The sequence below is a fragment of the Polyodon spathula genome, chromosome 21 (assembly GCF_017654505.1).
Source record: "Polyodon spathula isolate WHYD16114869_AA chromosome 21, ASM1765450v1, whole genome shotgun sequence".
NCBI classification, from domain to species: domain Eukaryota; kingdom Metazoa; phylum Chordata; class Actinopteri; order Acipenseriformes; family Polyodontidae; genus Polyodon; species Polyodon spathula.
This window is the reverse complement of record NC_054554.1, coordinates 1-14,911: the sequence shown is the minus strand read 5'-3', so window position 1 is coordinate 14,911 and position 14,911 is coordinate 1. Positions and strand designations below refer to the sequence as shown.

Here is a 14,911-nt window from a genome sequence, read left to right as displayed (position 1 = left end):
CACAATGAAAACAGCTTTGCTCATTGCTTTTGTGTTTATTCACCAATGAGACTTGAGAGTTTGACCTACAGGAACAAGCTGCTACATGCACTGCAGTCTCCCATGGACAAGGAGTTCACATAGACTATGGGCAGCACTGGCACCGAGCCTCAGAGATACACAGGATATGCATTATTCATTCATTAATGACATTAATGTACAGCTAACACATTCCAACATCCCTACAATCCCTACTACCACAGTCACCAAAAGAAATTCAAGTAAGAACACCAACTGAGCAAACATGGGCTTCAAATCCCTTTCCCAGAATAGCTATGATCCAGACTGCTTGGCCAGTCTGGAATTTCTGAATGGAAAGCGGTAGTAAATGAACCCAAGACCCCAAGGATGGCTCTAGAAGCCTCTTCTCTTTGCCATGCAGGGCTAGTTGTTCAGGACGCCCAGTTTGAGGCGGGCAAAATCACTGGCCAACTGCAGTGCCTCCTGCAGGCAGTGTGTGTTCCTGCCTGTGGCCTGGGCTGACACGTCCTTGCCGCCACCCTTTCCGTCCAGCAGGGGGCACACATGCTGCACCCAGTCACTTGCCTTCAAGCCCCGGTTAGCCACTTCCTGGGAGACAGCACAGAAAACAGAGTGAGATATGTCTTCATGCAGGAGTATGGGGAGCCTGTAGGGGGCAGGCTCTGTGATGCGAGACAGCACTTACCTGAGGGACCTGGCACAAGCAGATGACTTTGTCAGCATCGCTGTCCGCAGTGAAAAGCATGGCAGCAGTCTTGGGGGAGTGCATCTTCAACAGCTTCAGAGACTCATTCAGGGCCTGGGGAGCAAGGTCACAGGGTTAGGAATGAGCCACCTTCCTTGGGCTGGTAAGTGAGCAGGCAGGAGAAATCCCCATTAATAACAGTAACCAGGATCTCAGCATAGAAATCTAGGGCTGTGTGGGAGACTGCAGGAGAGCAAGTGCTATGCTGGTACCTTTGCAGAAGCTCCAGCCTCCATCTCCATGACGACCAGTGGCTGGTTTGGGCTGCTGTCAATCAGCTGCTTTGTTTTCTCCAAGACCTGAAACACAACAGAATGTTTCATTACCACGGCAACGCTTTAGGAGACTAATGCATCTTTCGAAGCAAGCTCCACATGTAGACTGGTGAGGACCACTTCTACATACGCTACTGAACTAAACTAGGAATAGAACTATAGGAACAATATACTGTCCAAAACTAACACAGCTATGAAAATCAGTTATTCCATATGAACTTTGGGACCCAAAACTAGAACAGACCAGGTTACATCACTGCAGCTTATAGCAAGATGTCAGACAGTCCGTGTATATTAGACTGTGTAGAGAACTGTGTCTATACATGGAAGTGTCTCACTGACTCACTACTGACCCTCTTCTGAACATCCCCTTTGCTTGCTCTGTCCAGGTCATCCATTGCCTTCTTTAATGCTTTAAGTGACTCTCTCATCTCATCCTTCTGCCACTGCGGGATAACTGCTGTGCCAATAGCCTGCAATTACACACAAAGTCAAGGGACAAGTGGAGATCTGGATCCAGATGCATACTAGCACACCAGGAGTTCAGGTCTCAGAGTGGAGAAGCTCCCCTGCCTCTCACCTCTGTCAGGTCTGCAATCTCCTTCTGAATGTCCTTGTTGGGAGCAGCCTGGACTTTAACCTTTTCATCAAGAGCAGAGAGGATCTGTCGCAGAGCATCAGCCTTCCTCAGAGCCTGAGAAAAGTAACATACAGAATTCAATCACACAGGAACTTCCACACTGACGCAGACCACGGCTTTGTGTTTGGAGCTCCAGTGTGACTCTCCAACCCTCCCTCCCCTCGAGTCTCTGCTCTGTGGAGCTCCAGTGAATCTCCCTCCATCCCTCCCCTCAAGTCTCTGCTCTGTGGAGCTCCAGTGTGACTCTCCCTCCCCTCAAGTCTGCACCTACCTTCTGTGCCTCAGGCCCGGTCACTGCTACAATGCGCCGGATGCCTTTGGCAATCGCCTCCTCCGACACAATCACAAACGGTTGAGCATGACTGGAGTTCTGGAGGTGCCTGAGGAGAGGAGAGGACTGGTCAGCAAAGACGGGTGGTCACTGTTAAAACCCCAACACACTGCACTGGAAACCCTCGGCTAATGAGGGCTGGTACATATCACTCGGGTTTGGGTTTAGCAAAGGAGCCAGAAGCCACCCATCTATCTCTCCATGAGCGTCTGAAGCTGCAAAACCTCCAAACAGACAGACAGCAAACTCTAATCTATACACCAAAGAGATCTTGTGCACCCTCTGCAGTTTAACACACATTACTGAGGGGCGCCATCCACTGCTATTCCTGTTCCTACAGACTCACGTTCCCCCACAGAACTCAATGGAGGCGAGAGAACCAGCGGCCCCACTGGGGTCAGCCAGCAGGTCCTGGACGGGGATGCCAATGGAGACGACGCGGACGGGGTCAGGGTAGGTCTCATCAAACACAGCTCTCAACCCTTGGATCGCCTTCGCTGCTGCTAGGGGAGCCTCCATGGCATAGATAGGCTGGGAATGGAGAGAACAGAGAGAGAAAAATGTTACAACGTCTGCACAAAAACAATGAAAGATCTCAGACACCTTTTACAATGTTGCAGCTCCCATTTGCAAACCTTTACAAGCCCTCTAACAAAACAATGTGCAGTTGTGCACAGAGACAGACTGACTTGCACAGGGAGGTGCAGCTGTTATATATTACACAACACAGAACTGTTCTACATATCACTGGCAAAACCCCTTATTAATATAACAGACACCTTGACACACAACATTAAATACATACAAAAAAACAAGAAAATGACACAAACAATAATAGTGTGTGATTAATACCCGCTCCCCCTCCCTGACTCCAATAATGGTGTGTGATTAATACCCGCTCCCGCTCCCCGATTCTCCCACCTTGGCCTCCTGGATCATGGTGCTGACAATCTCCTCGGCCGCACGAATCTCCTTTGTGGACATGGCCCCCTTGGCAGTGAAGTCGAAACGCAGCCTGTCAGGGGCCACCAGAGAGCCCCTCTGATCCGCCTCTCCCAGCACCGAGCGCAGGGCAAAGTTTAAGATGTGGGTGGAAGTGTGATTGCTCATGATGGGGCGCCGCCGGGCCTGGAACAAACAGCATTTTCCCAGTGAGCGAATCACGGAACTCCGGAATTCGTACTTAAGAGTAAGAAATAAGAAGCGGAGTGCCTACCTCGTCTACATGCAGCTGCACACACTCCCCCACTCTCAGGGTCCCATACACAGTCCCGATGTGCAGGACATAGCCTCCTCGCACCTGCGTGTTCTTCACTGTGAACTCCATCTTCTGTGCACCAGCAAAGCAAACACAGCATTAACAAACCCTTCCAATCCTGCACAGCCGTACAAACTGAACCCTTCCAATCCTGCACAGCTATACAAACTGAACCCTTCCAATCCTGCACAGCTATACAAACTGAACCCTTCCAATCCTGCACAGCTATACAAAGTGAACCCTTCCAATCCTGCACAGCTATACAAACTGAACCCTTCCAATCCTCACAGCTATACAAACTGAACCCTTCCAATCCTGCACAGCTATACAAACTGAACCCTTCCAATCCTGCACAGCTATACAAACTGAACCCTTCCAATCCTGCACAGCTATACAAACTGCCTTCCAAAACCCTTCCAATCCTGCACAGCTATACAAACTGAACCCTTCCAATCCTGCACAGCTATACAAACTGAACCCTTCCAATCCTGCACAGCTATACAAACTGAACCCTTCCAATCCTGCACAGCTATACAAACTGAACCCTTCCAATCCTGCACAGCTATACAAACTGAACCCTTCCAATCCTCACAGCTATACAAACTGAACCCTTCCAATCCTCACAGCTATACAAACTGAACCCTTCCAATCCTCACAGCTATACAAACTGAACCCTTCCAATCCTGCACAGCTATACAAACTGAACCCTTCCAATCCTGCACAGCTATACAAACTGAACCCTTCCAATCCTGCACAGCTATACAAACTGAACCCTTCCAACCCTTCCAATCCTGCACAGCTATACAAACTGAACCCTTCCAATCCTGCACAGCTATACAAACTGAACCCTTCCAATCCTGCACAGCTATACAAACTGAACCCTTCCAATCCTCACAGCTATACAAACTGAACCCTTCCAATCCTCACAGCTATACAAACTGAACCCTTCCAATCCTCACAGCTATACAAACTAATCCCTTCTAATCCTCACAATATGCAAAGCTCACTTACCAATCAAAAGCAGCCCTGTCCTGTTCTGGGTCCAGCTGGGTTTTCTGTCCTTCCTTGCACACATCCATAAGCATGCTGTTAGAAATTCTGCAACTGTCATCACTATCCCTGCCTGTAGGTAACGGAAGTCAACTTACATCATCTGAGGCGTCATCTTCTCTGACCATGTAGCCCTCATCGAAGGTCTGTCCACCCTGCTCTGCATAGAAGCTGGTCCGGTCGAGCAGCACCCCACACTGCTGCCCAGTGGTCACCTCTTGCACGAACGCCTTGTCCCGGCGCAAGGCCAACACTGTGCCTACTACCAGCTCGTACTCTGTAAATCCACAAACAAAAAACACAGGCGTCAGCTCACCAGCAATACAGCATCAAAATAAATCTACAAACAGCTCTGCACTCAAGGCAAGGGTTTGCTTCTGAAATTGGATTCCTGTGTACCGTAGTTGCCGGAGCCGTCTGCCTGGTACTTGTATTTGGGGGAATCGTCTGTGGGAGGCAGTCCCTTTGTGCGCAGCTCTTCAATGGCGTAGATATCCAGCATGATGTGATCCTCGTCTCCAGCACCCTTCCCTTGAGACTTCAGCTAGGATGGGAAGAGGGAAAAGGATTAATACTGCTGTCGGACTTGACCAAGGACAATTTCACAGTGACACAAACACATTGAAAATAGAGACTACTTTGTCAGTAACATACATCACCTGGCACAGCTATAATTACAAAAGTCAGAATAAAAAAATCTAAAGTTTCCACTCTAAAAAGAGGGACTTGGTTTATTAAACCAGTCTGTTAACCATAATGCATTGTGGGTATTGGGGGTGAACGAGCTGGATGGGATTGGGAAGCAGCCTAGTTGGGGATATACAAGCTTATTGAACAGGTCCCTCTTTCGCACACACACACACACACACACATGCACACACACACACTACTGCTCCACACTTTACCAATCACCCAATTAACGCTTATTCACGATTAAGTGTAACTTTACGAAAAGCTGTCATGCCAAATTAAAACAGTGATTGATACACATTGTTCCTGGATTTGGAGCTCACCTGCGCAGCTCTCTTCTCCTCCTCAAAGCCCTCCAGGTCCACAGCCATGCCTCTCTCCTCCGCAATCAGGGCGGAGAGGTCCAGAGGGAAGCCGTAGGTGTCGTAGAGCAGCCATGCAGTGTCCCCTGGGGAGAGGCAGGGGAGTGCTGACTGTGGGCAGGGCACTCACTGTACCTACAGAACCAGATCTACTGTACGTGTAATCTGTCAGGAACACAGTGCATTTCTAAAATGAAGATGCACATTTATAAGCCTGGAGAATGTGTTCACTGTGTTGGTGAGAATGCTCACAGTGACACTGTATAAACTTGCAATCATTTTCACTCATTTACCTGGGATGGTTTTGACATCACCTAGGCTCTGGATCTTCCTGTCTAGGATACGGCGTCCTCTGCTGAGTGTCTTCAGGAACTGCAGCTCTTCCTCATTTATAATGTCCTTCACCATATCTGGATCCTTCCTCAGCTCAGGGAACGCATCTCCCTGCAGATACACACACTTGTATTAGCTCATCCGCTCGTTCTCCACAGCCCTGAATGAAAAGGTCATTTCTGTGCCTCTACTGCAGGCTTCCTGACACGTTTGTAAGCAAGAAATCCCTGTCTTCTGGTAAGCACAGAAAATGACAACGATCAAACCACACCTATTGACCTGATCCCTGATTTCTGACCGGTACACCAACTACATTCTCCAGCTGTAACAAAATAAATAAATCAAGTATTTCTCAACAGTTCTAAACTATCAAAGACCAGTGCTGTCTGAGAAAAGGAATGCAACACACCAAGGAATCCACCACCACGTCAACAAGGGAAGCAAAGAAGCCCCTGGAGGCGTTGAGCTTCTCATGGGAATATCGCACCGCCCGCCGCAGGATCCTCCGGAGCACGTACCTGCAGGGGGACAGAGCACATACCTGAAGGGAGGACAACAGCACAGCACTGAGGAGCTGCTTCACTGCACATACCTGCAGGGAGGGTAACAGCACAGCACTGAGGAGCTGCTTCACTGCACATACCTGCAGGGAGGGTAACAGCACAGCACTGAGGAGCTGCTTCACTGCACATACCTGCAGGGAGGGTAACAGCACAGCACTGAGGAGCTGCTTCACTGCACATACCTGCAGGGAGGGTAACAGCACAGCAATGAGGAGCTGCTTCGCTGCACATACCTGCAGGGAGGGTAACAGCACAGCATTAAGGAGCTGCTTCACTGCACATACCTGCAGGGAGGGTAACAGCACAGCTCTGAGGAGCTGCTTCACTGCACCACAGCACAGTGCAGCCTTCAGAGGGCATTAACTTGGGCCCATTGGAAGATAACATTTTACTTCTGATAAGGGGAGCCGAGCATAGGTCCATATACACCAGCCTGAATCAGCTCTTTCTTGCTCATGGACAGTAATGCGTTCACTGCTCACCCCCGGCCCGTGTTGTCAGGGCGGCCCCCGTCAGCCAGCGCAATGGTGATGGTGCGGGCATGGTCAGCCAGCACGCGGTACGCCATGTCCATCCCATCTGTATCCTCTGCACCAACCTTCCCACTGTACGGCCGGGCGCCAGTACCCTGCAGCCACAAGAGAAACCATTAGAGTTCCAGCCAGCCCCTTCTTAACATAGCGATTCAGCACTTTACACATACAGAAAGAGGAACATTGCTAAACAGAGCTGTACAGGACATTTCCACAGTTTCACTGTAGCACTCACTCACCTTATGAATAGCTTCAAAGTACGGCACAAACAGGTCAGTGTCGTAGTTGGACATCTTGTTCTGCAGGACAGAGACCAGCCTCTCCAGACCCATTCCTGTGTCAATACTCTTCTTGGGCAGTGGCTTCAAGAGCCCATCTGACTCTCTGCATACAGCGACACACATCATCAGCAGGCTTTCAAATTAAACCTTTTAAAAAAAAAACTGCCTGGAACCCACAACTGCTAACATAGTTCATCAAGCACTATTCAAATGCAATCTGTCATTTCCAATGACTTCCTACAACACAACGAAAGAACTCAATCAGCAGTCCCCACAATGTCCCCATGTACTAGACATGCAGAGCACTATCACAATGTCCCCATGCACTAGACATGTACAGCACTATCACAGTGTTCCCATGTACAGCACTTTCACATGCATGCCAGCATGGTGTGTGTGCATATGTTCAGCAATGCTACTGCTGCAAATGGGAGAATCAAACAGTATTTTCAAGTCCCACAGCCCTTGATTAGGGCTTGCAGGGTACCTATTGAACTGGATGAACACCAGATTCCAGATCTCCAACACATTAGGATCATCCTGATTGACGAGGGGCGCAGCGTCCCTGCCCCCAATCCTGTCGAAGTGCATCTCACTGCAGGGGCCGCAGGGGCCCGTGTCCCCCATCTCCCAGAAATTATCCTTCATACTGCCAGGCAGGATCCGGCTGTCATCCACACTAGAGAGGGAAGCATGGACAGTCATCTTCGAAGCAGCTGGAATGTGTTTGCTAATTATCAAATGCAATACAGCTTTGTGTATTCCTGACATTGCCACAGAAAAATAGCAAATCTGCAAAAACAAAGTAAAAACTCCTCAGGCAAGGTCTAGGCTGACACTGCCACCAGTGTTTTATTGATTCATTCCTGGTAAATTGAAGATTAAATAACCTTTCGACAACTCTGCAATTAATATGCTACTTTCTGTGTATTCAGGCTGTACCTGCATCAAATAAAATGCATTTGTGTTTTAAACTGCTTTGCACTGGGAGTCTTGTTTCCAGCACCTCCCTGCAGCAGAGAGCACTCTCCTCACCCCAAGTCCAGCCAGATCTGTTTGCATTCCAAGTCTGGCTCCAGCCCCGCTTCCTCATGGCCTCCGAAGTAGGTAACATACAGTCTCTCGATTGGGATCCCAAACTCCTTTGTTAGGAGGTCCAGGGCCAGCTCACAGGCCAGGTGCTGTGGTATCAACAGAACCAGCATAAGGGAAGCAATCAGCAACCAATGTGCAAAGATTCAATGTGGAGAGAAACATGGATTGATCCCAATTACCTTTCTGACTTCTCCTCCAATACCCACTGATCTCAGTTCAATTCTGACTGAAGCAAACTGTGTTCCCTTTTAGATCATGCACAGTGGCTGTGCAATGCATGATACTGTATGTGATATTACAGGAGCTTGCAACACTGCAGGGAGGAAAGCTCACCTTGAAATAGTCCCCAAAGGACCAGGAGCCCAACATCTCAAAGAAGGTGTGGTGGTAGACATCCTTGCCCACATCGTCCAGGTCGTTGTGCTTTCCCCCGGCACGGATACACTTCTGGGTATTAGCAGCTCTTCGCAATTTCGCCATGGGGTGAGATGGGTCAATGGTGTTGAGAAAGATTGGCTTAAACTGCAGGTACAGACAACACAGAAATGAGTTAGGAGATGAGAGCACATGAGGGGCTGCACAGGAACGAGAGGAGATGAGAGCACATGAGGGACTGCACGGGAACGAATGAGAGCACGAGGGGCTGCACAGGAACGAGAGGAGATGAGAGCACGAGGGGCTGCACAGGAACGAGAGGAGCTCAGAGCACAAGGGGCTGCACAGGAACGAGAGGAGATCAGAGCACGAGGGGCTGCACAGGAACGAGAAGATAAGCAGGTTACCTGGTTCATGCCAGCATTGGCAAAGAGCAGCGTGGGGTCGTCGAGAGGGACTGTGGAGGAGGAATGCACGTACTGGTGCTCATGCTTCTTGAAGAAGTCAATAAATTTCTGTCGTATCTGAGCAGCTGTCAGTGTGGAGTTCATCTTGGAAAGGATGTGCAAGGCTGGAATTGAGGAAACAGGGTTATGAGAGGAGGCTGCACAGATAGACTCATTCCTTTACAAATGGACTACTACTCTGTCTATCAAATCCGTTGCATCCCCATACATCCTCATACAAAGCACTGCAGATGCACAAACCCGTGCAAGCACGTCTATCTCGTTTCTTGTATTCCCAAACTTGCAGAACCTTGTGTTGCATCCCTAGTGGTTGTCGTTGTAGCAAAACTGTAACACGCAAAGCTGTAGTGATTTTAAACAGCTGAATAAACTATCCAAAAATAAAATATAAGTAATTGCAAACATGTAGTTAAAAGTTATTTCAAACTTCATATGTCAAACTGTAATTGTGTATAAAGTATTTTCTCAGCTGTCAGTATGGAACTACAGGTTCAAATCATTCAACTGAATTGGTGGCCGTGTGAACCCACGGGAACGCACAATTCAATCTTCAGCCATAATGCTGTTCTCAAGTCCCTGTTTTATGTTTTATTTTTAATTAGTTGTACTAAATGTAAGCTCTAGATTTATTTTAGCTTCTCTAAAACATTCTCATGACGTCCAGATGTTATTATAGAAGTGTTTATAGTCTGGTGGTGGTGTGTGTGTGTGTATATATATATATATATATACATATATATATATATATATATATTATATATATATATGATATATATATATATATATATATCTATATATATCGCACACTTACCAGCTAAATAAACCGCAGTTACAGCAATATATAAACACGGAATAAACTGAGAAACACTTACTCTTCCTCAGATCAAATCTTTCTCTCACACAGTCCAGCACCACAATGAAACCACACAGTCACTGGTGTGCAAACAGCAAACGCCCAGCCCACACCTTACCCTATTGGTTATTTATTGCACACATTTAAAAATATGTCATTTTGATTGTCTGCAGGCGCCGTCAATCCGCCCACAATATCACGGCCCTGTCTGAGGGTTGTGTGCACGGCATGTAAGGCTGATGCAACTGCGCTGTAACAGGCATCACGTGATTGCATAGTGTCTGTGCGGAAGATGCGGCATTCGTTCTCGTGGGGCCGGTTCTTCAAAACAGCTAATTTGTTATTTTGTGATCGAGATTACTTTTATCTGGATCATTCTGATCCGGTTTTTCACAAATTGTCACTGCTGGTTTACAGTTATCCAGATAACAATAATCACGATTACGAAATCCATTTTTGTTGTTGTTGTTGTTTTTAAAGGCCTTATTTATGATATAATCTCAGTCACACACCCTAGTTGTTGTGATGGTTATCTACTATGAAAGACGCTATATAAGAATTTAAATAAGATTGTGGTAATAATGATTAACACACAATTTTGTTGTATTTTTTTAATGAAATCTAAATCACTTTTAATGTTAGTGTGCATATAACACAAGCAAATTGTTATTTTATTTATGCCTATTTAGCAGAAATTAAATAACTACATCTAAACTAAATAAAGATAACACTCGAAAAAGGATAGGTGTTTTTAGACCTCTTCTTCGTCTTCCTCGTCAGTCGGGAGTCAGGGCACCTCAGACGAGCTTTAAGGAGACGTATGCGTATGTAGTTTTACTAAAGCTATACCACTATGCGTGTTTTCCTCTTTGCTTGCATGGATACAAAACTTAAATAAATATGTAAATATGATATTCTAACAATCGATTTGGACACATAGCGTGTGTTTCCTATGACAATTCAAACAAAATGTCGCTGTTCTATGATAATTTAAAAGCTAAATCCACCTCTGCAGTAGGAACACAATAATGCTGGTATTTTTTATCTAAGTAATCCTGATCTCCTCTTTAAATTCTGAAAAACCCAATTGCAACATTTAATCTTGATTAAAAGTGCGATCGGATTACCAAAACGAAATCCGGATCGCAGTAATCGCGATCACATTTTGATATTTTGAAATACCCGGTTGCACAATATAATCCAAATCAAACACGAAAATCCGATTACAAAAATATTGAAAAACCGGCCCCTGCTGATTCAACAGGGCAGAGCAGCTACCATGAATATCTACAGGACCTAACTGCATTGTAAATCCAGGATTAAACGCGCAAATACACACGTCTATCTGCGGTGATAAATCAAGAGAAATAATCAGTCAGTGTGTAATAAAATGTAATAAAGGCGCCAGTGATATAAATATGTCATTTCTACTTGATGAAAATTCTAAAACATTGGGGTATACTTATTGCAACAGAGACTGCTAACAATATGGAGGTCGTGGCAATAATTCAACTGTTTGAACAAATGACTGAATGAGTGCGTGAACCAAACACTCCAGCCCACTAGATGGCCCTGTGATTTTTAACGTTTTAGATTTCAACTATATATTTTATCTATGGTCTAAGAGTTTGAGTTTCACTTAAATTGATTGGGCCATGCCGGTGGATAATAAGCGAGTTCGGGGACCAGAGGAATCCCAGTCGCCCTGGCTGTTCGTGCAGCAGACCCGGGTCCCCCAGACAAGCGAGTCAGAAAGACGGGCGGACGGCAGGCGGCGGGGCCAGGTGGATGCGAGGCCGATGTTTGCTCGCTGTGGACTGGTGAGCCAGGCCAAGGGCTCTGCCTATATCGAGGCTGGGAACACGAAGCTGATCTGCTCGGTGTACGGACCGCGCGAGACGGAGAGGAAAGACGAGCTGGATATGAGGGCGGGCAGGCTGGTGTGCGCTTTCCGACTCGCTCCCTTCTCTTGCGCGAAACGGTGCCCATGGATCCAGGGCAGCCAGGAGAAAGACCTAACCCTGAGCCTGCAGGAGAGCCTGCAGCCCGGGGTTTGCCTGCACAGGTACCCGCGGTCGCAGATCGAGGTGAACGTGCTGGTTTTGGAGAATGACGGCTCTGCTCTGGCACACGCAATCACCTGCGCCTCCTTAGCTCTGGCCGATGCCGGGATCGAGATGTACGACTTGGTAATCGGATGCTCGTTAAGACAAGACGGTGCTGCGTATTTGCTCGACCCGACCTGCTGCGAGGAAACCGGGGACGAGTCGACTGAGAACCAAGGGAGCTTGACTGTGGCGCTGCTACCCACCCTAAACCAGATCTCAGGGCTGCTCTCCACCGGGGAGATGAAGGAGGAGACCGTGGTGGGAGCCATCAGAGCCTGTGTCGAGGGCTGCCAGCGACTGTACCCAGCAGCTCAGCAGTGCTTGCTAAAAGCGGTGCGGCGGAAGGTTCCTGCCCCGCAGAACTGACTGGTCCGGGGGCCGCTGAAGGCACGACGATAACTGAAAAAACTGTCTGGCAGCAGAAATCCACAGCCGCAGTGAATAAATGTAATTTTGTTTTTGTCATTGTCAAAAAATGTAATCTTTGTGCATTTGTTATTAAATGTATTTTTGAACAAAATATGTACATCGTATTTCGATCATTCCCATAACATTGGGTAGAGCAGGACTGAGAGAATAACATTCGGCAGACAGGACCGGCACTGATTGAAATCAGCCACTATGCCTGGAATGCAGTAGCATGTTTGACATGAGTAAAGCTACTTTATGGAACTAGATTCTGTTTCTCGTTCAAAACCATTTTCCTCGCCTGTCCAGCGACACATAATGCAGTGCATAAGAAAAACATTGGATTGAAATAATTCTGAGGGATGGCTCAGCGTTGTACCTGATGTGATCCAGAAATTGACATTTGCTTTGTAGCACTAATGTAGACATGAAGCTTTGCTTTAGTACAGCTGGAAGCGTGCTGACTTATCAACAACTTAACCCCTGAACATGTGTCTTCTATACACACATACATATACATACATACGCATTACATAGCTTTTACACAAGTAACATCATTCCAAATATACAGTACAGTGTTTTCTCCAGCCCTACCTTGTTTAGGTTACGTTATGTAGTCCAGGATAGCTGCTAATTGAGGCCTGTGAACTCAGCTGTGTACGTCTGAAGAACACTCTGAATTCTATGTGGTTTGTAGGTAGGCTGCTCTTCCATTACTGTACTGAAGCATAAGCCCCTATACTAAGCTTTATTAGTTTAAGCACACATTGAAACAGGTGTTGAATAAAAGGTAGCTAGATAACACCTAGGATGCGTTTTGCATGAACAATTTTATAAGATATTCAATCTTATTGTCAGACAAATCTTAAAACTCCTTCCCTTGTAACTGTTGCACTGATACACACAATACAAGTGGAACGACAAACTGAAATACTGAAAATCTATTTAAAAAAAATGTGTAATACGAGGTTATATCATAAAAAAAACTTTACCCATTAATAAGCAGCACAATGCGTTCCTTACCAAGGCACCAGCAGCACTGGATAGGAAATGAAAGCTAAAGCCTTGTCTGTCTCGCTAAAGTTCACTACCAATTGTAAACAGCAGAGGGGACCGCAGCCTCTTGCCAAATAAAAAAGATATTGCTGCTCTAGAAAGAGTGCAAAGAAGAGCGACCAGAATTATTCCGGGCTTAAAAGGCATGTCATATGCAGACAGGCTAAAGGAATTGAATCTGTTCAGTCTTGAACAAAGAAGACTACATGGCGACCTAATTCAAGCATTCAAAATTCTAAAAAGTATTGACAGTGTTGACCCAAGGGACTTTTTCAGCCTGAAAAAAGAAACAAGGACCAGGGGTCACAAATGGAGATTAGACAAAGGGGCATTCAGAACAGAAAATAGGAGGCACTTTTTTACATAGAGAATTGCGAGGGTCTGGAATCAACTCCCCAGTAATGTTGTTGAAGCTGACACCCTGGGATCCTTCAAGAAGCTGCTTGATGAGATTCTAGGATCAATAAGCTACTAACAACCAAACGAGCAAGATGGGCGGAATGGCCTCCTCTCATTTGTAAACTTTCTTATCTTCTTATGTTCTTAAGTAATGAGATCCGGAGGCGTGGCTCTGTGTGAAACTACTATATTTCATGTAATAAGTTTGTTTGTGGAAGAAGGAAGCCAAGCGATGAGGCGTTTGCTATTGATTTGCATAGACTACGAGTGACAGAGCTCGTTAAACCAGATGAATGCAGCCCGCTTACTTTGTTTATTATTCCGTACCGCGGTTGTTTTTGAATCCCGCATTGTTAATGAGTAATGAGCGGCCGGACCCGCTTGTGATGTTTGTTTATTGTGATTGTTTGCTGAGTGGCTTCTCTTTGTGAGCTTTGATCAGCAGGGTGCGATTTGACGGGGGGGGGGATTTCCCTGGCTATATTGATTAAGGGTCACCTTTATGTAGGGGTACAGGAAGTGAGGATGAGAGAGAAACGGGAGTGAGCCTTTGTAAGCGAGACTAAACAGCTGCAGTATCCCTTTGCTCTGTACGCCTCATCATACCGTGTGCTCTCCCAAAAAAGCCCTTTGAAGCCACTTCTTGTGTTTCGACAACACAAGCCTTACTCGCACAATCTTCTCAAAAGAGTGCATTCTCAGAAGCTACCTCGCTAGAACGGCTACCCGCTATTGGGACCGGGCAAGTCAGCGGTTGTTTGGTAACAGAACATAAAACATCACAGAGTGGGCTGAACAGCGGTGCTGCAAATCAGAGCACTTTAAAATATGTACCTTCCAAGCTCAGGTATTGTTAAAGTAAAGAGACACTTCCTACAAGAGGACAGGAAGCCCTCAAAGAGGGGTTGTCACTACTTGTCCTGAGGGCTTTTAAAAACATTGTTTTATTGTTTCTAAGCCTACGCTGTTATTGCCTTTTAGCCACTGGGAATAATAATACAAATGCAGTTTTTGTACGTGTTGCGCTGCATGAGGCAAATGGTGGTCACATCAGATACTGACTGGTTT

The 14,911-nt window shown here is 46.5% G+C and overlaps 2 protein-coding genes across 2 annotated transcripts; one reads left to right on the top strand and one right to left on the bottom strand.

The window, feature by feature from the left end:
* Window positions 1–15: 15 nt before the first annotated feature.
* LOC121296113 (alanine--tRNA ligase, cytoplasmic-like) lies at window positions 16–9,997 on the bottom strand. Its single transcript, XM_041221328.1, has 21 exons — window positions 9,892–9,997; window positions 8,960–9,123; window positions 8,511–8,699; window positions 8,118–8,263; window positions 7,570–7,761; window positions 7,041–7,185; window positions 6,751–6,896; window positions 6,115–6,223; window positions 5,666–5,816; window positions 5,334–5,458; window positions 4,720–4,864; window positions 4,419–4,597; window positions 3,229–3,342; window positions 2,934–3,140; window positions 2,359–2,543; window positions 1,953–2,061; window positions 1,622–1,735; window positions 1,395–1,514; window positions 979–1,065; window positions 707–820; window positions 16–609 (listed from the first exon to the last, which is right to left on the bottom strand). The coding sequence occupies exons 2-21, from the start codon at window positions 9,101–9,103 to the stop codon at window positions 424–426; spliced, it is 2,907 nt and encodes a 968-aa protein (XP_041077262.1). The 5' UTR covers window positions 9,104–9,123; window positions 9,892–9,997; the 3' UTR covers window positions 16–423.
* Window positions 9,998–11,471: 1,474 nt separating this feature from the next.
* exosc6 (exosome component 6) lies at window positions 11,472–12,493 on the top strand. Its single transcript, XM_041221222.1, has one exon. It carries the CDS (start codon window positions 11,528–11,530, stop codon window positions 12,344–12,346), a length of 819 nt encoding a protein of 272 aa, XP_041077156.1. The 5' UTR covers window positions 11,472–11,527; the 3' UTR covers window positions 12,347–12,493.
* The last annotated feature ends 2,418 nt before the right edge of the window (window positions 12,494–14,911 follow it).